At 48.0% G+C, this 26,021-nt stretch overlaps 1 protein-coding gene across 1 annotated transcript in view; it reads right to left on the bottom strand.

Annotated features, from left to right (window-relative positions):
- CARF (calcium responsive transcription factor) overlaps positions 1-26,021 on the bottom strand; it is a 1,085,705-nt gene that overhangs the window by 30,754 nt on the left and 1,028,930 nt on the right. The window contains exon 14 of the mRNA XM_069615518.1: positions 9,752-10,112. Coding sequence (XP_069471619.1) covers positions 9,752-10,112 — 361 coding nt within the window. The remainder of the gene's footprint in view (positions 1-9,751; positions 10,113-26,021) is intronic.

Below are 26,021 nucleotides of genomic sequence, written 5' to 3'. Positions count from 1 at the left end.
GCCTCCAACTCCCTCAGGGTCAGCCGCTTCTCCAAACAACGAGTTGGGGGCAGATCTCTTTCCACTGCAGGGGCCTCCCTCTGGAACAGCCTTCCTACCTCCCTGAAACTTGAGGAGAACCACCTCCGGTTCCGGAAGCACCTCAAAACCTTCCTCTTTGCCGCCGCTTTCTCTCCCCCTCTCCCCTGCTAATACTACTGAAACTGCACTGAATCTGCAACTGGGCCATTCACCGTTCTCGGCCCAGCCACTCTCCCCTGCACTGCCTCCACGGCAACCCCTGCACTACGGGACTGTGTCTGTATCCATACAGCCCCCCTTCCCAGCACTTGTCTGCACTTACCTCGCACTTGCCACCAGCTGGCCCTTGTTATTTATCCTGTATGCTGTATGCTAATAACCCTGTACTGCACTTTCCCCTCTCCCTTTCCCCCATGCACTTTTCCCTTCCCCTCTACCCTTGCACTTGCGCGATCTGAATGACACCAGGCCTAGTAAGATCGTTGTCTGTCTCCCCTTGTTCCCCCCCCTGCCTCGTCGCGCCTTGAAACACTTGTGTATAGGCGCGTTACAAATGCCTTATCATATCATATCATACCATGGGGAGATCAGTAATGAAATCCATTGAACAGTCCTTCCATGGAACCTGTAGTATGGGTAGTGGTCGTAATAAACCCATGATCTGTTGGTGATCACTCTGTGACTGTAAACAAACACCACATCCTTGAATATAGTCTCTAACACATCATGAGCCCAATTCTTCCACCAAGCATACCTCTCCACTGTCTTTCTGGTCTGTAGGATGCCGTAATGACCTGCACTGTGGTCGTTGTGAAACCATTGAAGAAAACGGGCTTGAATAGGTTTTGTGGGTAACCATAGTCTTTCACGTCTTTCATGATGTTTGGTGTCCTCTTCTAGGAGGGTCGTATAGGCAAGACGAAGGTGGTATTTGTACCCTTCCAGTGTAGATCGAAGAGTAGAGAGGATTTGTGACGGATCGATGAATGGGAGACCTATTGTTTTTCTTGGGATAAAGGATCCTGTCGGGATAAAACATCTGCCTTGATGGTTTGTGCACCTGGTGTATAAGTAAACTTAAAGTTGAACCACAAAAAGAAAAGGATCCACCTGTTCTGTCGTTGCTTGATGGAACGGGCTGTGCATAAATACTCAAGATTTCTATGATCTGTGGTCACAAGGACGGGATGTACTGCCCCCTCGAGATGGTGTCACCAGACAGTAAAGGCTTCTTTGATTGCCAATAGTTCCTTATCAAAGATGCTGTTATTTTGTTCTGCATCTTTGAGGTTCCTGGAATGGTAATCTAGAGGGTGTTTGAGTTTGGAATGTGGGTCAGTTTGGGATAATACCGCCCCTACAGCATAATCGGAGGCATCAGCTTCTACTACAAAAGGAAGTTCTGGATTGGGGATTTTTAACATAGGGCGGTAGTGAATTTCAATTTTAGACAATCAATGGCATCTTCAGTCTGTGGAGTCCAGTCAAAAGTGTGTCCTTTACGGAGTAATGCAGTCAATGGTACCAGAATCTGGGAATAGGGTGGGATTAACAACCAGTAAAAATTAGCGAAACCAAGAAACCTTTGAAGACTCTTGACAGAAGTAGGAACAGTCCAGTCCAAGACGGCATCAATCTTTCTTGGATCCATCTCCATACGTCCAGGTGACAGAACATAACTCAAAAATGCTACCTTTTGTTGATGAAAAAGACATTTAGAAGCTTTGACGTAAAGATGGTGTCTTCTGAACCATGATAAGACTTCTCTTGCATGGGCAATATGTTTTTCTTTCGAAGAGGAAAAAATCAAAATGTCATCAAGATAAATGACTACGTAGACGTCCAGAATGACTCTGAAAATGTTGTTAAAAAAATATTGAAAGGCGGCAGGGACATTACATAACTCAATGGGCATAACAAGGTATTCATAGTGCCCATATGTGGTTTTGTGTTAGTTAGATGGTGTCCATAAGGGATTGAAAGTCATGGGTGGCCGTAGCTGTAAGATAATCTGGTATATAGATGGTGAGTGTGAACATAGTATTGATTCTCTGTTTATGTGTAGTGTGGCTAGTTCAAGGTCTGGTGTAGTGGCGTCAGTTATGTTGGGAGGAGCAGAAAGGGGGAACATGAGTTAGTAAGTCGGTCATTTTGTTGTAGCCTCTGGCACGGCTATTTGGTTCGCACTTGATGGTATCTAGCCAGGTTCTTGTTTGTGGTTCTTTGGCACATCTCGTCTCCTCTCTAGTTGTTTGCCTGTGGTGTTGTTGCTGGTGTCCCTTCGAGGTTTTCATTGTCTGCTGAATAGCCAGGTTTTGAGCAGTTTCCTGAAGGTTCTGTGGTTCTGATTTCTTTGGGCATGCTGTTCCAGATGTTAGCAATTAGACATTTTCTGGGTTTCTTCGAGTTGATATCCCATACAAGAGGTACTATGCCCAGCTCTCCCTAGTGTTACTTTCTTGGTTCGGTATTCAAAATGATCTTTTACCATTAAACAGTCTTTTCGGAGCGCCCCGGGTCACCTCTGAATTTAGGCCAACTCACCGGATTTACTTGGCATCTCTGCTTCTGGTCTACCGGAAGCGGCGGACCTCCTGTGGCCTGCCCGCGCTCCTGATAGTATCCGCTTAACTTCAATGGACTGCTCCTTCTGCTTTTGAAGCTCCGTTAGCCACGGCGCTTCGCTGCTTTACCTCAAACCTCAGAGTAGTGCCCGCCTGAATGGGAGTACGTCTCCCCTTCAGCCGGCTTCCCCCTTCTGATGCTGCTTCCTGTTGCGAACATTCTGCATGGTCCTCCGGCTGCTTGTTTTGCATCAGCACCAGCTGGGCTTGCTTCTGCTCTCACGGTGACCTCAGCATTCTGGTCGGCTTCAGCTACGCCGTTTCCACCTTCTTTCAATTGCACTTCATTTCTCCTTTTAATTGTCCCACTCAGGTGTTTTCCTTTGTAGAAACTAGACTGCTCATTCAAATTAGTTGCTCTTTGGATCTTTACTACCTCTGAGCCCCTCTTCCTCTGCCCAGTACTATAAGAGTTCTGTACCTTGCAGTCCTTAGCAGTGTTGATCCTTTTGTATTTATTCCATTCAGATTGTTTTAAAAACGGAGAATTGTCAGATTTATGAAATGGGACAAAGGTTTGTGTTCTGTCCTTGGGATTAGGACCTCTATCTGAGATAGTTTCATGACAATGAGAGGGTGTTGTATTTAAGTCCTGAACTCCCCAAGTGTACATGTAGGTCTGATTATATGACTTGTCACAACATCTTCTCAGGGTAGTTTCATGGGAGGGAATTGAACAATGACAGCATGCCATCAGTTATCTCAGAATGATACCATTCTCATCCTCAGTAAAGGATGAATACTGCGTCCCTCCTAAAGGGGTGACCACTTTCCCCTGACAGCCATCCCCTCCCACGCGATCCTCCCTTCCTAATACCACCCCCAGGGTTAGGATCCGGTAGTGGCTGCCTTCCCCTGGCCACATGGGAGACGATCTTAGGCTGGGGGCCGCAGGATTCATCACAACTGGCAACTGAATTGCAGCTCTGATGTTGGTGAGGGCTTGCCGAGTGAGCATAAGGGGAACACTAAGCCAGGCCTAAAAAAATCTTTAAAATCCTGCTAGACCTGCAGGTTAAGTAATTTAGTTTCTCTGCTCAACTTAAAAGAAAGGTGTCCTGGCTGACGAAGACAGCAGCAGTAAAAATTAATCTCCTACACATTTTCCTTTCCACCTTTCAGGCACTCCCCAGTCACTGTACCATACTTCCACATAACACAGCTACAGAATTCTTTACATTTATTTGCCACAGCAAAAGACCTAGGTTTCTAAGAAAGGTTCTCATGATGGTGACATTCAATGAGGTTTGGGGATTCCCAAAATAGAGAGCGGTCTCTGGGTGGGGCAATTAGCCCCAATTTCTTAGTGGGTGCCAAGCAACGATGAAAACAAATGGTTAGAATCGAAAAGCTTCCATTCGTTAATTTTTCATAAATAAATTGCCATTTTTCCCATCAAAGCGGAGGTCTAAAATGGACGAGCTGCTAATAAATTGGGATAAGATCATATGCAGGCTGGGGATGGGAAGCGGTTTCGGATCTTTGTTACCCATCTTGGATAACCCCAAATTCAGCTATGAGACAGCCCTGGCATCCGATATTGGTTTATGCAGTGGTCATTTTAGGTGCATATGTAAGCAATACAAGGGTCCCCCCACTAGCACCTGATCAATGAAAAGCTAAATTTGATTTCCAAGCAACCGAAATGTTCTGCTATATTTAAGACACCAGAAGACTAATACATGTATGACGGCAGCTGAGATCCTTAAATGCAAATGGTTGGAGCTTGCTTTGGTGAGAGAGGCCAAACATGGGAGAATTTGGACTCTTTACTAGAGACTTGGAACACGCTTCAGGCTCTAGTTTGGGTTATACGAGACCTTGGCATGGAGAATTGGGAAACAAGTTCTCATATGAATCCTGAAAGTGCGTTTGGTGTCCATAAGGGATCGAAAGTCATGGGTGGCCGTAGCTGTAAGATAATCTGGTGTCTTGTGTGTAGTTGCATTGTTGATGGTTTTATGGACTATGTGGGTGGTTCACTCTAGGTGTGCTCTAGCATCTATAGATGGTGAGTGTGAACATAGTATTGATTCTCTGTTTATGTGTAGTGTGGCTAGTTCAAGGTCTGGTGTAGTGGCGTCAGTTATGTTGGGAGGAGCAGAAAGGGGGAACATGAGTTAGTAAGTCGGTCATTTTGTTGTAGCCTCTGGCACGGCTATTTGGTTCGCACTTGATGGTATCTAGCCAGGTTCTTGTTTGTGGTTCTTTGGCACATCTCGTCTCCTCTCTAGTTGTTTGCCTGTGGTGTTGTTGCTGGTGTCCCTTCGAGGTTGTCATTGTCTGCTGAATAGCCAGGTTTTGAGCAGTTTCCTGAAGGTTCTGTGGTCCTGATTTCTTTGGGCATGCTGTTCCAGATGTTAGCAATTAGACATTTTCTGGGTTTCTTCGAGTTGATATCCCATACAAGAGGTACTATGCCCAGCTCTCCCTAGTGTTACTTTCTTGGTTCGGTATTCAAAATGATCTTTTACCATTAAACAGTCTTTTCGGAGCGCCCCGGGTCACCTCTGAATTTAGGCCAACTCACCGGATTTACTTGGCATCTCTGCTTCTGGTCTACCGGAAGCGGCGGACCTCCTGTGGCCTGCCCGCGCTCCTGATAGTATCCGCTTAACTTCAATGGACTGCTCCTTCTGCTTTTGAAGCTCCGTTAGCCACGGCGCTTTGCTGCTTTACCTCAAACCTCAGAGTAGTGCCCGCCTGAATGGGAGTACGTCTCCCCTTCAGCCGGCTTCCCCCTTCTGATGCTGCTTCCTGTTGCGAACATTCTGCATGGTCCTCCGGCTGCTTGTTTTGCATCAGCACCAGCTGGGCTTGCTTCTGCTCTCACGGTGACCTCAGCATTCTGGTCGGCTTCAGCTACGCCGTTTCCACCTTCTTTCAATTGCACTTCATTTCTCCTTTTAATTGTCCCACTCAGGTGTTTTCCTTTGTAGAAACTAGACTGCTCATTCAAATTAGTTGCTCTTTGGATCTTTACTACCTCTGAGCCCCTCTTCCTCTGCCCAGTACTATAAGAGTTCTGTACCTTGCAGTCCTTAGCAGTGTTGATCCTTTTGTATTTATTCCATTCAGATTGTTTTAAAAACGGAGAATTGTCAGATTTATGAAATGGGACAAAGGTTTGTGTTCTGTCCTTGGGATTAGGACCTCTATCTGAGATAGTTTCATGACAATGAGAGGGTGTTGTATTTAAGTCCTGAACTCCCCAAGTGTACATGTAGGTCTGATTATATGACTTGTCACAACATCTTCTCAGGGTAGTTTCATGGGAGGGAATTGAACAATGACAGCATGCCATCAGTTATCTCAGAATGATACCATTCTCATCCTCAGTAAAGGATGAATACTGCGTCCCTCCTAAAGGGGTGACCACTTTCCCCTGACAGCCATCCCCTCCCACGCGATCCTCCCTTCCTAATACCACCCCCAGGGTTAGGATCCGGTAGTGGCTGCCTTCCCCTGGCCACATGGGAGACGATCTTAGGCTGGGGGCCGCAGGATTCATCACAACTGGCAACTGAATTGCAGCTCTGATGTTGGTGAGGGCTTGCCGAGTGAGCATAAGGGGAACACTAAGCCAGGCCTAAAAAAATCTTTAAAATCCTGCTAGACCTGCAGGTTAAGTAATTTAGTTTCTCTGCTCAACTTAAAAGAAAGGTGTCCTGGCTGACGAAGACAGCAGCAGTAAAAATTAATCTCCTACACATTTTCCTTTCCACCTTTCAGGCACTCCCCAGTCACTGTACCATACTTCCACATAACACAGCTACAGAATTCTTTACATTTATTTGCCACAGCAAAAGACCTAGGTTTCTAAGAAAGGTTCTCATGATGGTGACATTCAATGAGGTTTGGGGATTCCCAAAATAGAGAGCGGTCTCTGGGTGGGGCAATTAGCCCCAATTTCTTAGTGGGTGCCAAGCAACGATGAAAACAAATGGTTAGAATCGAAAAGCTTCCATTCGTTAATTTTTCATAAATAAATTGCCATTTTTCCCATCAAAGCGGAGGTCTAAAATGGACGAGCTGCTAATAAATTGGGATAAGATCATATGCAGGCTGGGGATGGGAAGCGGTTTCGGATCTTTGTTACCCATCTTGGATAACCCCAAATTCAGCTATGAGACAGCCCTGGCATCCGATATTGGTTTATGCAGTGGTCATTTTAGGTGCATATGTAAGCAATACAAGGGTCCCCCCACTAGCACCTGATCAATGAAAAGCTAAATTTGATTTCCAAGCAACCGAAATGTTCTGCTATATTTAAGACACCAGAAGACTAATACATGTATGACGGCAGCTGAGATCCTTAAATGCAAATGGTTGGAGCTTGCTTTGGTGAGAGAGGCCAAACATGGGAGAATTTGGACTCTTTACTAGAGACTTGGAACACGCTTCAGGCTCTAGTTTGGGTTATACGAGACCTTGGCATGGAGAATTGGGAAACAAGTTCTCATATGAATCCTGAAAGTGCGTTTGGTGTCCATAAGGGATCGAAAGTCATGGGTGGCCGTAGCTGTAAGATAATCTGGTGTCTTGTGTGTAGTTGCATTGTTGATGGTTTTATGGACTATGTGGGTGGTTCACTCTAGGTGTGCTCTAGCATCTATAGATGGTGAGTGTGAACATAGTATTGATTCTCTGTTTATGTGTAGTGTGGCTAGTTCAAGGTCTGGTGTAGTGGCGTCAGTTATGTTGGGAGGAGCAGAAAGGGGGAACATGAGTTAGTAAGTCGGTCATTTTGTTGTAGCCTCTGGCACGGCTATTTGGTTCGCACTTGATGGTATCTAGCCAGGTTCTTGTTTGTGGTTCTTTGGCACATCTCGTCTCCTCTCTAGTTGTTTGCCTGTGGTGTTGTTGCTGGTGTCCCTTCGAGGTTGTCATTGTCTGCTGAATAGCCAGGTTTTGAGCAGTTTCCTGAAGGTTCTGTGGTTCTGATTTCTTTGGGCATGCTGTTCCAGATGTTAGCAATTAGACATTTTCTGGGTTTCTTCGAGTTGATATCCCATACAAGAGGTACTATGCCCAGCTCTCCCTAGGGTTACTTTCTTGGTTCGGTATTCAAAATGATCTTTTACCATTAAACAGTCTTTTCGGAGCGCCCCGGGTCACCTCTGAATTTAGGCCAACTGACCGGATTTACTTGGCATCTCTGCTTCTGGTCTACCGGAAGCGGCGGACCTCCTGTGGCCTGCCCGCGCTCCTGACAGTATCCGCTTAACTTCAGTGGACTGCTCCTTCTGCTTTTGAAGCTCCGTTAGCCACGGCGCTTCGCTGCTTTACCTCAAACCTCATAGCAGTGCCCGCCTGAATGGGAGTACGTCTCCCCTTCAGCCGGCTTCCCCCTTCTGATGCTGCTTCCTGTTGCGAACATTCTGCATGGTCCTCCGGCTGCTTGTTTTGCATCAGCACCAGCTGGGCTTGCTTCTGCTCTCACGGTGACCTCAGCATTCTGGTCGGCTTCAGCTACGCCGTTTCCACCTTCTTTCAATTGCACTTCATTTCTCCTTTTAATTGTCCCACTCGGGTGTTTTCCTTTGTAGAAACTAGACTGCTCATTCAAATTAGTTGCTCTTTGGATCTTTACTACCTCTGAGCCCCTCTTCCTCTGCCCAGGAGGGCTTCCTCATCCATCCATCTGAACAACAAAACAAATGTTCCTATGATATTTGTTTTCATTGATACTTAACTCCACAAAGTTTAATGCAAAATATTTTTGGGTGTTTCCGAATTATGCATGTGGGGATGTGGGAACAATGGTTCACATGTGGTTGTCGTGCCCCTTGGCACAAACATACTGTAACGACATTTGGTCTAAAATAAAAGACATATTGAAGGATCAGTTTGTCTATGGACACTCTGGTGGTAATTTCAGGTGAATGACCAAATGGTCAGCCACCCAAAGTCTAGCAACAATGCCAATCTTCTTACACACCTATCAAATGCAGCTCAGGACTTTAAGAGGGCACCTGGAGCCATGCTGGTAAAATAGTGGCTAAAATGTGGGACATTATCGCAATGGACAATAGGAATCCCACCTTAAACTATCAGTCAGTATTTAAAAACCTGTTGCCATCCTTAGACTATGTGAGCATGCATGAGAGACAGATGTTCAGGTCTCTGACAAACATTCAATTTGAATTTAAAAAATCTAGATAATACTTAACAAATGAGTGGGTTGCTGACTTGTGCTGTAATGTGACTGTCAATATGAACAGTTTCTTGGTAGCTGATATGTAGGCCCTAACTGATATGTAGGACCTAACTGATCTGCTTTGTAGTACTGACATTTTAAATTCAAAATAAAGTTTTGAGAAAATGTAAGTGGTTGAGATGAACAGCACTGATGAACTCTCGAAATTGGAGTCATATATCCTGACATCCAGTCAGAGAGCGGTTGAATAGAAATCCGTTGAACACAGGAACTTGTAGGCAAAGTTCCAAGCATGGACTGTGAACATTAGTGAATTGAAAAGTGCAAACTTGGGAGACAGAATTCCTAGCACCAAGTGAGGATGAAAATTCCTGAAAAGTGCTGAACCCTGAACTTAAAGGTATGAATTGGATGAAAAGTGTGAATTGAGAAGTACTAACTCTGCAACCCAGAGTCAAAGTTTCAACAAATAACTGAGTTGAGGAGCACTCACTGTACATTTGGAGGCAAAGTACTTGGTGCCAACTGAAAAAGAAATTAAACAGAGGAGCACAGCATTTTGGAACTTGGAGGAAAAGTTCCTAATCACATTTGATAAAGAGAAAGAATGAAGGAATGTTGAATACTGGGACTTAGTGGCCAAGTTCTTAAAAAGCACAGGGACTGACATAACCTATAGGGACTAGAAATCAAATGTCCTAATGTACCCAGAAGAACAAATGAGGACTATGTCTAAAGAAGGGGCTGAGATTACAGTTCCTGACCACCTGAAAAACCTAAACAAAATAAATTTCATTGAACTGAACCTCTTGTGTAACTTCTTAGTTTTAAGAAATTGTGAAAGGGCTCAAGCTGTATTTGTAATGTACTGCTTCTTTGATGCTTGCTGTTTATATCAGTCAGAAAATGTTTCCCGACCTTTTGTATCAGAGGAGTGAAAACTTACCAACAGTCTGAGGTTTGTCCATGATTCTTATAGGAATAGTCTGACCATCTCCAAACAAAACCTGATGAACCTCTCCTTCAAGGATGCTTGAGTCCTCCACTTCACCAACAGTCAGTAGTTGGCCCATCATGACTACATTTTGACCCGCAGCCAACACATTGTCCAGATTAGTAGCAGTGGTAACATTCTGCGTCACACTGTCACCGAGTTGTAGGTTCTGGGCATGCCGAAACACCAGCGATTGGCCACCTGTGGTCAACATGGGATCCAACATGGTTGAAGGACTATGAGGAACATGGTGGTTTACTGTGATCAATGATGTTCCATCAGCAGACGAAAGGGTTGGCTGCAGCTGCAAGCCCTGCGGGAAACAGGTGTAAGGCAGTCAGTATTACATGTTTAAATGTGTCCAATATTAAAACAGATAACATCACAAAGAAAACAGTGAGGGAGGGGACAAATAACAATAACAAACCTTAGGTAGAATAGGTGATTAATTCAAGCAAATGTGGGTGGGAGAGAAAATATCAGGGGGGAAATCAACGAATACATCAGGGATAACAGAGCAAGGTGCCCAAAGTAATTAGAACAAGGTTCCTCCAAGGTAATTTAGTCTAAGTCTACCCCCAGACGATTCTCTTAGTGCTGGCACTGACCCAAGTACCCAGTTTAGAAATCACAGAAAAAAGAAGATACTTTCACCCTTATGAATAAAACTGGACATTTTATAAATAAGGTGTGTGATTGTGATATGCAGAGGTGGAAAGATCGCCTGATGGCCAAACGATTGGGATTGGTTGGTGAAGGGAAGAAGACTATGTTTGGCGATTGTGTAGACCTCACTTTTAATAATCCTTCTGAAGTACAGGAATTGCTACCAAGGGGTACAAATGATTGACAGCATGAATCAGATATTACATTCTGGCCTTTGGGTTTATTCTATAGGTTTAGTCTACAGACTAATGATGTTACATAGGCTGAGAATTAATTAAAAAATAATAAAAGGGTAGGCAGAAAGAATGTTACTGATCATATTGATTTGCCTTGCGATTTTACTGCTTTCATATCAAACGATAGATTTGCTCCTTTATGTACATTGGAGGAGGTAGACTTACCTGTGATGACAGAAGATCTCACATGTAATAGGAATCATCAAGGTACAAGAAGTAGTTCAGTTTAGCTTGGCGTCTGATATAAATTACCAAGCTACAAGGTTTATAAAATACCAGTTTAGCAGGGTACCTTTTACCAATTGTAATATGGGTCCAATGGATGGGAAGGACCTGGGCCCCATAAACATGGCCGTGCAGGAGGCATTTTGTAAAACACCCTTGGGACAGACTTGAGGCCGAAGAGATGGTGATTGAATTGAAATTGGCAGCCCACCACTACAAAGCGCAGAAATTTGTAAAGACAATGATAGATGGGGACATGGAAATACGCGTTCTCCATGTCGAGGGATGAGAGAAAATCTCCCTTGTCCAGCTGGCTGAGGATCTTTTGCAGCCTGACCATTTGAAACGAATGGGAGCAGATAAATGTGTGCAAGTATCGCAGGTCGAGGATGGGCATTCACCCACTTTTTCCACTCCAAGAAATAAGGTCAGCACACCCCCCTAATTCCACAGGGGTTGTGACACTTGTTCTATAGCTCCCTTGGAGAGGAGCCAGAGCACTTCTAGCTGAAGTGCATTCAGGTGCTTTGACCATTGTTTCCATCTCTACGGCACCGGTAACTTGGAGTGATCATTATATGAAATGGCTTACAATAACCTCCGTGGATTTACCAACACACTCAAGTACAGCTGCCACCCTACATTACAGGTCCGCCTTACTTAAAACTCCTTCATCAAGTTTGGTGGCAAACATTCCCCTCCTTAAAGACAGTGTAGACAGCAGCTCTTTCTGGACTCACTGCTGCAATAGTGTCCTAGCAACAATTAAGGAACAAGTTACTTACCTGTAACTGTTGTTCTCCAGCATGGGTCTGGCATGGATTCACATGCTCATGAATATTCCCCCTCGTCAGGCTGGGAATCCTCAGTAAAGAAAAAATCAGTATCAGTTTCGTTTCTGATCGGTCTTTCTTAGTAGTAACCAATCACTGGTCTCTGGGTCATACTGCCCCCAGCCAATGACTGTCCTCTCCCTAAGCCCCTCCCCTGGCAGACATCCTCAGATTTGGTAGCATGTAAAGTGGCAGTATGACCAAGTGAAGAGCCGCAGAGGGGTAGGAGGGAGGGTTCGCATGTGAATCCATGCCAGACCCATGCTAGAGAACAACAGTTACAGGTAAGTAACTTGTTCCTTCTCCAGCATGGGGTCTGGCATGGATTCACATGCTCATGAATATAAGAATACATAACAGTACACACATGCAACCACGGGAGGTGGCAAGGCTCAACATCAAGCATTACATAAACTCCACATTAAGCAACTCTTACCTCCTCACCAGGCCCACCTTCAGGCGAACAGGTTGCGCAGCACTGTTGGCCGACCCTTGACTCCTCCCTGGAATCCCGGTCGACGCAGTAGAATCTCGTGAAGGTGTGCGTCGACCTCCACGTAGCAGCCCTGCAGATGTCCAGCAGGGGAACACCAGACAAGAACGCCGTGGTAGCAGCAATCGCTCTGGTTGAATGGGCTCTCGGACGGCTGGGCAACGGTCGGTTTGCCAACCGGTGACAGTGCATGATGCAGCCGGAGAGCCATCTGGAAATGGAAGCCTTCGAGAGAGCCTTCCCTTGATTCACAGGTCCAAAGTTCACAAAAAGCTGTGATGTCTTCCGAAAACTCTTTGTGCGGTCCACGTAGAACTTCAGCGCCCTAGCTACATCCAGCGAGTGCAAAGTCCTCTCGGCCGGCGACGAAGGCGACAGGAAGAAAACTGGCAACACCAAGGGCTTGTTGAGATGGAAGTCCGACGGCACCTTGGGCATGAAGGAGGGGAGCGTCCTCAGCACCACCCTCGTATCGTGAAAAGTCAAGTATGGTGGTTTACATGAGAGGCCCTGGATCTCTCCCACTCGTTGTGCGGAGGTGATGGCCACAAGAAACGCTGTTTTCCACGACAGGAACTTCAACGGTGCTGAATGCAGAAGCTCGAATGGCGGCCCCATGAGCCTAGACGGCACCACGTTGAGCTCCCACGCCGGGGCCGGAGCCTTCACCGGCGGGAATGACAGGAACAGTCCCTTCATAAACTCTTTCACCAGGCGATGGGACCAGAGGGATGATCGCCCCGGGGTCCCAGAGTAGCGGGAGATAGCTGCTAGATGGATCTTGATGGAGGCGTGCGCCAGCCCCGAATTGGCCAGCGACAGTAGGTACAGCAGCACCTGAGGGGCCGTAATCCGCAGAGGGTTAATCTTCTGTGCACTGCACCAGACAGAGAACCTCTTCCATTTGTGTCCATAAAATTTGAGAGTCGAGGGCGCCCTGGCCTTTGCCAGTACCTCCTTGCAGTCCGCCGGGATATCGTACCCTCCAAACTCTAGCGCTGCAGGAGCCAGGCCTGCAAGTTCAGCGACGCCGGGTCGTGGTGGAGGATGGCGCCTCCTTCTCTGATGAGGAGATCCGCGTCCGTCGGCAGTTTGACTGGGGGGGGGGACGCTGACATGTCCAGAAGGTCCGGGAACCAGATCTGCCTCGGCCACGCCGGTGCGACGAGGCTCATCCTGCACCGGGACTGTTTGAGTTGGTTGACGAGTCGCAGCAGCAGCGGCAACGGACGGAACGCATACAGGAACAGGCTGTCCAAGCGGAACGAGAAGGCATCGCCCATACTCCCCGGCTGGGGAAACCTGCTGGCGAACCTCTGGCACTTGGTGTTCGCCGCCGTCACGAACAGGTCGATCTGGGGATTGCCCCATCGTCGGAAGATGAGGTCCACTTGATCCTGCCGCAGCTCCCACTCGTGGCACGAGCGCAGCTCCCCGCTGAGTGCATCGGCGATGGTGTTTTTTATTCCTGCCAGGTGGAAGGGTACCAGAAACATCCCTTGGGCTACAGCCCAATGCCACAGATCCTGGGCCTCCTTGGATAGGGCCGGGGATCTGGTGCCTCCCTGCTTCTGGGTGTAAAACATCATCGTGGTGTTGTCGGTGAAGATCCTCACCACCTTGCCCTTGAGGGACGGAAGGAACGACCTGAGGGCCAAGAACACGGCTCAGAGCTCCAGGACGTTGATGTGAAGTGACTTCTCCTCCGGCTGCCAAAAGCCTCTTGCGTGGAGATCTCTGGAATGAGCCCCCAATCTCTCCAGGGAGGCGTCCGTCGTCACCGTCTCCTGATGGGCCGGGGTCTGGATGTCCATTACCGCTGTCAGATGCACGCGGGTGCCCCACCACCGGGTCGCTTGCCGAAAGGTCTTGTTGAGTGAGATCCTGTCTTCGGAGCTGCCCGTCGCTTACATCCAACGGGCGTCGAGGAACTCCTGCAGCGGTCGCATCCGTAGTGTGCAGAGGCACACAAGGTAAATGCAGGAGGACATCATGCCGAGCAGGGACTTGACGGACCTCACCTTGGCCACGTCCATGGTCGACAGCCGTTGCACCTTGCCTAGGATGGCCTTCGTCCTCTCCTCTGACGGAGAAGCTAGTCGCGCCACTGTGCCGAGCTTGGCTCCCAGGAACAGGGCGACTTGCGACGGTACTAGGTGTGATTTCTTGAAGTTGATTGAAAATCCTAGATCCGTGAGCAGCTGGACGGTCTTCCTTGTGTGTTCGACGGCGAGCTCCCTTGACTCTGCACGGATGAGCCAGTCGTCCAAGTAAGGGTAGACGTGGATCCCCTGTAGGCGCAGCCGCGCCGCCACTGGTGCTAGGCACTTGGTGAACACCCTGGCGCCGACTTCAGTCCGAAGGGAAGGGCCTTGAACTGGTAGTGCCGGCCTTGGACTACGAATCGTAGAAACTTGCGATGTTTTTTCAAGATGGGGATGTGAAAGTAGGCGTCCTCCAAGTCCAGCGACGATAGGAAGTCGCCTTCCTCCAGTTGTCCCAGGACGTGCTGTAGGGTAACCCTCCGGAACTTCTGGGAGCTGATGTACTTGTTTAGACGACAAAGGTCCAGCATGGGTCGCCAACCGCTGGTCTTTTAGTATACTCCGGAGCCTCTTTGGGATGAGTTCGATGGCGCTCAGGTGGGGGCCCGACACCACGGCCGGTTCAATCCTGCTTGGCGGCGGCCTTGCCGCCCTGGCCTCCTTGGCGATGACAACAAGATCCTCCTTGCTTGCAGCGTCCTCTGTATGCCTCCTGCAACGAGGAGCGAGCCGCCTGGTGGTACGTCGAGGAGCTGCCGCTAAATCCCTTGGAGTCACCTTGCTTGCCTCCGGAACCCCGAAAGGGCGGCCGTCGTTGCTGGAGAACGCCTAAGGCACGAGCCGTCTCTGTGTCGGCCTTGATGGCTTGCAGCGACTCGTCCACTGCCTTGCCAAACAGGTTGTTCCCGTCGAAGGGCATGTCCAGGACCCTGGTCTGCACGTCTTGATGGAAATCGGTTGCCTTGAGTCAACCGCGCCGGTGAAGGCAAATCCCGTTGCCCATCTGGCGGAAGCCACATCTCCCTCCTGTAGAATCTCTAGGGCCTCAGCCCTCTTGTCGTCCGGGAGGAAATCCAGCAGGGGAGCGAGCTTAAACCATAGCTCCCTGTCATAGCGGGCCACAATCGCGAGGGCGTTGGCCACTTTAATGGTAGTCGCCGCCGATGAGATGACCCATCGTCCCATGGCGTCCAGTTTTTTCCCTTCGCCGTCCGGCGGAGATGTCGAAGTTGACGCCGCCACCCCGCCGCCTTCTTCTTGGCTGCCGCGGAGACAACCGAATCCGGGGTAGGCTGTGCCCTAAGACACATGGGGGCGGAATCCGGAACCCGGTACTACTTCTCGTACCGGTCTCTCTTGGCAGGGGCCGTGGATGGATTCTTCAGGAGCAACAGCCCCTCGTCCCAGATGTCGTCGAGCAATGGGATCGAGAGGACCGTCTTCCTTTATCCCTCCCGTCGTTGGTAGAGGAACCCTTCCTTCTTCTCTTCCACGGGGCAGAGCTAGAAGAGCTCGGATGCCCTGGAGATCAATGCATGGAACAAGCCAATCTCGTTGGGCGGGGAGGCCCGAGGAGGTGGTGATGGAAGGTCCATCCCGTCGTCACCACCGTCGTCATTCGTCCCCGTCGTGGCTGTCTCTGTTCCCGCAACATCCCTCGGCTCCGGAGACAGGGAAGAAGGCTGTGCAGGCCGAGAGGGGGTGGATGAATTCTTCTCCGCTTACTTGGAGGGCTCCCCGACAGTCCAGGCGCCGCTGGGTCGTCAGATGGTGGTAAGGGCAACCTTGTCCTTAACTCCGTACACAAGGCCTGGATCGCCATCAAGATCGCCCCGAGGTGGTCTTGTGGCCCAGGGACCGGATGCGACGGGCGCGGCGGTTGAGGAGTGGAATCCTCCGCGTGTTCCTCGTCGCAACTGCCATCGCTTTCCTCGTCTGCCTCTTCGGGTTCCTTCCCGTGGTACCGGGCCTCCTCGAACTCCTTTCCGGCCAGTTCCTCTTCAGAGGCTGTATCCGTGTCCGTGATGGCCACCGGGCCCCCCCCTCTTTTCCCACCAGGGTTTTCATGGGGGTCTTATCGATGGGCTGAAAAGAGGATTCCCTCTGCGGTGGCAGGGAAACTCTAGGCCCTGAGGTCACCTCCACTGGGGTAGCCTCCACAGGCTTCGCCAGGGCCGCCATGACTCCCTCGATAGAGGCCTTAGCCGGGTGAATCAAGGCCTTCACGATCTTGGAGGCGCTTTAGGCCTTCACCTTGGGGGGAGGGTCACCGCCTCGCTCCCCCTCGGCCGTTGTCGGGATCGACTGGGGCTTCTCCAGAAGCTTACCCGGGTTCTCCGACTTCCACTTCCCCGAGCCAGAACGTTGGCTCATGGTTGATGACGTCTGTAAAATAGCACCCTGCCTGGCAGCCAAGGGGCCTGACCGTTCGGTGCTCCCGGTGTCCGCGGACCCGTGATGCTTAGCCTTTTGTTGGGCCCCTGTCGCGGAGCACCCTCAAAGGACTTAGAAGACCGCTCAGACTACTTCTTTTTCTCACCCGCTGCTGGGCTCTTCCCCTCCAGCCAGTTGGTGAGGCGGGTACGACGATCCCTCATCGTCCGCTCGGACATGTTCTTGCAAAACACACAGTCCTTCTCCAAATGCGTTTTATCTTCATGAAGGCAGTAGAGACATCGAGAATGTTCGTCCTCCTTGAAGACATTCTGTAGTACACATCCAGAGCAGCTCCTGAAAAGCTTGGGTCCGGGCGTCGTGTTTCCTTTTTCCTGGGCCATGTCCACGTGGGTAGGCTGCAAAGATCTTCCGGAAGTCTCAGAGAACAGAAACTCGACGAAAATTCGCCCTTTAGGGGCATAGAGAAAATCTGAAATGGGTCCCCATTAATCGGAGTAGAAACGGTGGAGCTTGAGGCTCGATTGACCGAAAAATGAGATAAAATCTCTTTGAAAATTCGCAAAACGCAGTAAAAGCTCGAGAGCTATAGCACGAGGACTCCCAACACTTCAACGTGCGGTAAAAATCTGAGGATGGCTGCCAGGGGAGGGGCTTAGGGAGAGGGCAGTCATTGGCTGGGGGCAGTATGACCCAGAGACCAGTGATTGGTTACTACTAAGAAAGACAGATCAGAAACGAAACTGATACTGATTTTTTCTTTATCGAGGATTCCCAGCCTGACGACGGGGAATATTCATGAGCATGTGAATCCATGCCAGACCCCATGCTGGAGAATAGGTATTCCCCCATTATGTCAAGGTCACCCAAAAAGATGTCTAATCCATGGTATTACCAGAGTCTAAGGGAACTCAAAAAATGTTGTCCAGAAGAGCTAAAAAAAGATTGGTGACGCTCTCGTAGCACCGTCTGTTTGGAGATATCATGCAAGGCACAGCTGGCCTACAAGAAAGATTATCTCCTCTAAAGCTGTTTTAATTCAAGAACAAATCTTTCTAGCAAGTAACAAACCAAAGGAACTGTTGAGAGCCATTAAAGACTTCATTCAACCTCCTTGCCTGCAGCTCTCACTCAGTCCCTCCAGGAAGTGGATCCAGGATATGAACGACTTGTTTATTTCCAAAATAAAGGACATTCAAGATAACCTCGCCAAAGGGCTAGCACCTCTTCCTGGATGCGACCATCCACGGTCCCTGATGACCATGATATACAAAGCTGTCCTAATAAACCTGATTTACAGCTAAGGCAAAGCTCACGAGTAGCACTCCTCCCCCTTGCAAATGACCTCTGCTGAGACTGTGCTGGCCTTACTTTGTCAATTTAAACCCAGCCAACTCAGTCTAGACATCACCCGAGCCATTGCAGCAGTTAATTTGGCACTTCACCTTGGCAAAATGATCAGTCAAGTTATTAACTTGTCCTTTGTTCAGGGCACAGTACCTCCCTCGTTTAAGAAGCTCTTAATTTCTACACTCTTAAAACTACCCTCTCTGAACCCATCAGTACTGAATAACTTCACGCGCCATAGTCAAGTCAATGTAGATAGCAAAACTCCTGGAAAAATCAGTCACTCTGAAATTGCAGGAATAGAGGAAAAACCTCATCCTAATCTTTTTTTATTTGTATTAATTTATACATTTTAAACAACATCATAACAAGCAAGAAGCAGAAGATTAATTACAATGCAGATTCCACAAATTAAATAAAACCACACTCTTGAACAATATGAACCTACAGTAAGATAATTCGATAAATAATACAATGAGCTAGATAAATTATTCAATGAAAAGAAAAGACGGAAAGAAAAGGAAAAAAGAAGAAAGTAAAGAAAGAAAAGAAAAAAACATATATAGAGTAACTGGTTCTATGTGATATTTCTGCATTTTAAAGACTGAATACAAAAAAAGAGACATTTATTTTTCATCAGTTTTTGTGTTGGCTTTAAAATGCGAAATATCACATACTACCCCCCCTCCAAAGGAGATCCCTTCCACACCCTCACCCTCTCCCGCAGGTTGTCTTGTTAATCAGGGGGGTATAACCCCCCGCAAACTCCCCATTTCCCCCCCCCTTCCCAGCACAACACACACTTGGGGCCAGATCACGGCTTGGGTCCCGCCCAACTATTTTTGCATTAGTGACCACCGGTACGGCGGTATTACTGCCGTATCACGGGTTGGGCGCTAACTTTTGATGCCCATTGGGTCCATGGACCCAATAGAGAATTTTCGGCACAATTACTGCACGGTAATACAGCTGGCAGCAATTGCGCCGAAAATTGGCATTTCTTTGGCGAATTTACCTCCAGCTCAGAGCTGGGGGTAAATAAACCAGACTTGTCATAGGGCCAGCCCTTAAATGCAGCAGGAATACCGTTACTGCTGCATTCAAGGGCCAACGCCCAACCCGTGATGAGGCCCTTACTCTCCACACAAACGTACACATACACACACACAAATCAAATATACTTACCTCCTGGGATTCAACTTTCCTCTCTCGACCGTGCTCATCAGCCCCTTCGTGCACTTGTGTGCGGCAGGGGTGTGACAGTTCAATTTAGAAAGACCGCTGTGTGCTGTCACAGAGCGGTCTTTCTAAATCGATCTTTTTTTCGATAAAAAAAAATATTTTTTCACTTAACACCAAGTAACTATGCACCATCACATATTCCACCCAGAGCTTAGTACCAGGCAAATTAATAATAATGTTCCACTCGGTCTGCCACAACCCCAGCAATTATCATCGTCCTGAAGCCCTAAAGAGTCAATTTTATCCAAAGTCCAATATAATCTTCCCAAAACGTTCTGCCTCACAAGTTGTAAATTCAGTTCTAACTTCAGCATGACAGATTCTTTAATTGGTCCTTCCCACCCCATATCCGACAGAGCACATCCTAATTCTGCAGACCACTTAGAACACAAATAATCCCATTGAAGCCACAAACGGCATAAATCGAAGAAAAGTTAACACCATTTGCGTCAGGTTCTCAAAAATGTTGAAAAGCTCAGGCCTATCCACCAATGGTGCAATCAGCATACCAATCCTATCAGTTATCAAAGTACATAACTCCAAATATCTGCACTTCTAACTCCTTGCTATGCCAAATTTAGGCTGCAATTATTCAACCCTAAAATCCGATCCTCATCCAACAATTCACCCAAACACAACACACCTTTTAATATCCAAATATTCCAAAATAACATTTTATTATTTCTCTGAAAAACTGGATTGCACCATAGGGTAACCTTTTCAATCAGGCTGTTGCCCCAAGCATGGCATGGAGTCTGGCCTTCTTGCTGTTTGGGACAATATCTTTGCCAATGGCTGCCCCTATTAATTATACTGGACCTCACTGCAGCCTTTGATACTGTGAACCATTCCAGTCTATTAATCCATCTTCAAAGTCTGACAGGGATAACTGATCAGACTTTTAATTGGTTCAAGATTTTTCTCTCTGACCGTAAACAAATGGTCAAAATTGGCCCTTTAATTTCAGAACCTACTGAGCTTGGCTGCAGTGTCCCCCAAGGATCGCCACTATCGCCACTTCTTTGTACTCTTTACGTGCAGCCCCTGATGAATATCTTACAGAGATTCCAACTACAATATCATTCATGAGGACGACATGCACATTTTCGTCAAAGTATCTGGTCCCCCTGAATCATTTTCTGCCGTGGTGCAAGGTTTAACCAGGGTCTATGAATTTCTGACCTGCAATGGCTTAGAACTCAACCCTAGCAAAATGGAGGTCTTACTGCTCAGCCCAAAACCGATGCTAGATGATCCTCATCTTACTCCCAGCCCTACCCAACTTTTCAGGCTTCCCACCTCTTTTGCCTCCAGGGTGAAAAATCTTGGCATCTGCTGGGACGGAGATGTGTCATTCCCGTTCTAGATTAACGAAGTTGCCAGAGCAGCATTCTTTTATCTTCAGCTACTGAAACAAGCTCTGACTTTGTTCCAAAGGAAGATTGGCAGCTCGTCACTGGCACTTTTATCAATTCCTATATTTATTCATGGTAATGCAATGCATGATGGTCTGCCGAACTATGAACTACACAGATTCCAAGGGTCCAAATGCAGCGGTGCGCCTCATTTTTCAGCTTCCTAAAGACACATCTATTTCATCCTACCGATGCAAACCTCTACTGACTCCTGGTCCAGCAAAGGATACATTTTAAAATCCTGTGCTGAGCCTTTAAATGCAAACTTGCCCCGTACCCCCATCTCAGCTCTCTTCTCTCTCTTTTCTGAAATAGTAGCAGCCCGCAAGATGTTTAAGGTCAGCACACAGTAACCTTCTTGTAGTTCGACGCACTCGTCCCAGGGGCGACAGAAAGTTTGCTATAATTGGTCCCACCCTGGGAACAAGCTTCCCTTGGAACTAGGCAAGGCTGATACTCAGCTGAGATTCAGAAAAAAACATCAAACTATGTTTTTGTTGATTTGCTCATCTTTTCTTGGATGAGTTTGAGGGTTGTGACATTGGTCCACCAAAAAAAGCACCAATTTGTATATTATTTGTTTCCATTGATCTTGGAATGAAGACTGGTGCCCTCCCACTGGGGTGCTGAAATGGAAGGGCTGCACTGTGCAGGATTCAAACCTGCTTGTTGGACTGGGCTTTGTGCTGAGAGGATCCACAAGAATGTCGTCAGGCGTTGTACTGCTTGCCTGAGGCGTGCAACGCCCGCTGTATGCCTGGGAGTGGTCTGAAGAGTGGTAGTCTCTGCCTGACCTGTTGAAGCGCTGCGGCTTCGCTTGAGAGGGCGGAAACGGCCATCATAGCTGTAGGGTGCTGTGGCAAATCTGGACTATTGTCCAGAGCGGAGCCACCCCCTTTGAAACTAGGGTCTGGGAAAGTGGAAACTCACTGGGAGTGATTCTCCTCTTGGGGACAATTCCTGTAAGGAACTCCTTGTCCAGAATACACTGTTCGCCTACATGGGGATCAGAAAGACTTTCTTCTGTTTTGAAATCTCCACATAGCGACATTTCTTCAATCTCTTTGGCTTCACATAATGATGGCTCTCACCTGAACCTGAACTCCGCAGTCAAAGATGAATGACATACCCCTTTTGTTTGTAATGAAGTACATAAAAGGATGAGGAACTTGGACTGGAAGAGAGAAAATCCTACGCGGAGGCATGCCTCTGATGGGAGGACATCCTGTTGGTGCAGAGCCACGCTAGACCGCAGAGCCGGCAGTAGTGTGGAGTGCCAGCTGATCGCTAGCAAGACGCCACAAGGCTGGCGTCCTGAACGGAAATAACGCTTAAGTCAAGAGAGAGACAGACAGTAAAGAGACTGTCTCACCTGGTGGCGCAACCACACCAAAGTCGTGGTGGCCCTGGGGTCCGTTGACCAACTCCGAGACCAGAACACAGCAGAGAAATTGGATCCATGATCTTTGCATGAGAAGTACATCAGCTGCTGAGCAAGGGCAAAGCAAGGGATGAAAATGCTCCCGAAGAGGTAATGCCGCTGAACGGAGCGAACATTTGTATACGAGGCAGAGAAAAGCCAAAAAGGTTACGAGAGTCAGGAAAAACTGAATTCTGGAAACAGGCACACGCACAACCAATGCCCTGCTAAAGGAAGCCTATCAGATGGTCAAAGGGTTTTGGGGAGCCCTGGAAATACAAAATATAGTGAGAAAGACTGGGAAAAGAGAGGACCGGAAGGGTATGTTCAGATCAAAACAGGAACTTTGTCAAACACCAAGTCAAACATTGTGGCACTGCATTAAGGAGACCCTTTTCCCATGTAAAGAAGGTAAGGTGGCAGAAGTATATAAAGAATGAAGACTGGCCATTTGAGCCTGCAGAGAAGCTGGAAGACAGAATTGTTAGAAATTGACAAACTTTTAAAACCTTCCTTGGAAAGAGATCCCAGTAGTTGGTCCGAACAAAACCCTAGGATAGAGGCCATTGCTATGGTCTATATTTTGGTTATGTTTTTTCTAAGTGGTAGGGCCAGATGGTAAGAGTTTGGACTAAGAACTATTTCTTTTGGACATTTCACGAGCACCATTAGTTTAGTTTGATAGGTAGGGAATTTCCCTCATAGCAGTAGGGCTAGATAGGCATTTTTTCTTATTATTTAAAGGAACACCCTTGAGCATGTCACATTTTAGTCCGACGACTCCTTCTGGTTCGCCACAGTGCCCAGGGACCGTTTCAATGGCTTGCAGAGTATAGTTTACCTTTTTGCCTAAGAGTGGCACAGCAGGTGCAAGTGGATTTAGGTCATGAGGCATAAGACCCACCCACCTGCCAATCCCTGTTAAAATGTTGGTGCCTTCCTGTTTTGCCGCACTTTCTCCCTACTTAAACAGCCCTACAGTCTCTTTTTCTTTGCAGTTGGTGAGCAGGTGTAAGTGGATCTAGGTCACATGGCCTAAGCCCCACCCACCTGTCAATCACTGCTAAACTGTTGGTGCCTTCCTGTTTTGCCGCCCTTTTTCCCTACTTAAGCAGCCCTCCAGCCTCTTTTCCTTTGCAGTTGCTGACCATGTGCAATTGGATCTAGGTCATGTGGCCTAAGCCCCAGCCACCCGTCAATCACTGCTAAACTGTTGGTGCCTTTCCTGTTTTGTCACACTTTTACCCTACTTAAGCAGCCCTCCAGCCTCTTTTCCTTTGCAATTGGTGAGCAGGTGTAAGTGGATCCAGGTCACGTGGCCTAAGCCCCACCCACCTGTCAATCACTGCTAAACTGTTGGTGCCTTCCTGTTTTGCCATCCTTTTTCCCTATTCAAGTAGCCCTTCAAATGGATCTAGGTCACGTGGTCTAAGTCCCACTCACCTTCTTAGCCCTGCCTCTTCCTTTCTGCTTTTAACTCAAGGGTGTCTCTAGCCCGGGCATTCGAAGTGCAGGGCAGACGAAGAAAAGGGCAATTCCTGTTTGGACCCGTTTGAACCGGAACGACCCAGGGCTCAACCCTTTGCTCAGGCAACAGGTAAGCATGCGCCGACCCTCCGTCCCCACATGCCATCCCCACCGTCACCAGTGAAAGCCAATGACATCGCCCCTCCTCTAAGGTATGGACACTGCAATGCAACAACCTCACCCACATCAGCCTCAAGCCCATCAGCATTCCCTCACTGTCCACAACACGGAAGTTGATTCTCGCCATCATCTGCTCAGCTGTCACCCATGCAGCAGACATCACAACCTTATCACTACACACTGCCTTGATGCCATCTTCATCACTGAGAACTGGCTGACACCCACCTCCACCCACATCCTAGACATCCTTGTTCCAGATGGCTACTACATGCAACACACAGACCGGCCGAACAAAACGGACGGGTCTCACAGTCAACCACAAGATCTTGTGGCCCTGCACTAGACTTGATATCAACAACATTGGCTCCTTCAAAGTCCTCTCCTGCCACTTCCTGCTCTCCCTGACAGACACAGTCACCTTCCATCTCGTTTACAGACCTCCTAGACCCAACACTGCCTTCATCGGAGACTTCACCAACCATGTCACCACCATATCTCTCACGCAAGCCAACATCTTCCTAGGTGACTTCAACCTCCCATGCACCACCAAACTGAAGAAGGAAGCTCTAATTGGCCTTCTCAACACCCTCAGCCTCACACAGCACACAAAAGACCCAAGGCACGAGAAAGGTAACATCCTCTACCTAATCATCACTGCACTACCTTCCCTCTACTACAGCTGATCCTCTCTTGCTTGATTGGTCTGACCACCTGGCTGTGCCTTTCAACATCCTGTACACCACCCCAGTCAGGCACTCCCAGCAGAAACCCATCCGACAAACCTTCAGGTCCTTCAAGAACCTTGCGAACCTCCACTTGCCATGGACTGAAAAGCACCAACTGAATTGCGACTCTTTATTGGAAGCACTCCACGCCACCCTCTCAGCCTCCATCGACCTACACGCACCTCTGAAACAATGCAGCTGCAAACCAAAAAACGTCAGGACCCTGGTGCACGCAAAAACTCAACCTCAGCAAAAGAGTCATCCGGAAACAAGAGAAAACCTGGCGACGCTCCAGGATCCCATCTGACCTTGAGCTCCTCAAGGAACTCGGAGCAACCCGATGACCACTAACCAATACAGCCAAGGCCTCCTACTATCAGAACACCATAGCAGAAGCCGACAACAAAAGCAGAGCCCTCTTCAAAGCAGTCAAGCACTGCGTCAGCCCACTACCTGACCCTGCCATACAACACTCCATCGGAAAATCCACTGCCATCAACACCTTCTTCATCAACAAAATCAGCAAGATTCGCCAGCACATAGACACCAGCTCTGCCTCCACAGACCCACCTCACGTCCCTCCTCGAGAAATCTCCAAACCCTAGACAACATTCAAGATACTCTCTACAGAGCATCTGGTAGAAACCCTGGCCACCCTCAAAGCCACATCATACACAGACATCCACCAGCATCCATCCTGAAGACCCTTCCCGCAGAAGCTCTCCTGACCATCACCACAGCAGCATTTGGTAAAGGATTCTGTATGATTATGCATGGAAGTTCCACACTGGGCGTTTTAAGAAAATGAATTGGAGGCAACTACCCATACATGCTGTAATAATCAAAAGAGGTTACGTGGTCCAGCCACAGACCAACTGTGTGCCCCCTGTTTAGAAAGTCCAGGTGGGAGTTGCCTTCAAAATCCACAGTCCTAGCGTAGCGAGGCAGAGTGTGGTAGAGTGTTTTTGTGTATCTGTAGGTCATGGGGAGTCACCTGCCCTGCCCTTCCCATCGCACCATCCCCGACAAGCATTGAGAGACGTCTGGATGAGACACTGGTTCCCAGCTGGTGGTCTGTGCCTTTTCACCTTTGCCTGCTCGTCATGTCATCAGGAGTCGGGCTGCAGGACGGGCTGTTGCTTTGCCATTTTCTATTGCTGCATTTTACAGTGAGCCTTCGACTGGAGATGGGCATGCATTTTCAGGGCTAATATAATTCCCGCTGGAGCCGAAGGAATTTTATATAGTATTACAGACTTCCTATTTTAATACAATTTTAATTATTTTAATGATTAATCTTTGTATTTTGGCTGTTTTACTGTTTGCTTTTAATATGGCCAAAATGTGCTTTTAATATGGCCAAAAGGAAGGCTTGGGACGATTGTGGGTCAGGGAAGCTGGCCACGACATCTAGAAATCTAAGCAGTCTCAGGAAATACCTAGGGCCAACTCACAATTTTACTTGGGCAGTTACTTGAAAGATATGACCGGTAAAATGGAGAACCGTATCTAGATTACAGAGAAGGCCATATGG

This window comes from Ambystoma mexicanum, chromosome 9 (genome assembly GCF_040938575.1).
Source record: "Ambystoma mexicanum isolate Mex_15411 chromosome 9, UKY_AmexF1_1, whole genome shotgun sequence".
Lineage (NCBI taxonomy): Eukaryota > Metazoa > Chordata > Amphibia > Caudata > Ambystomatidae > Ambystoma > Ambystoma mexicanum.
Note: the sequence above shows the minus strand (reverse complement) of the source record. Positions and strands in the feature narration are given on the sequence as shown.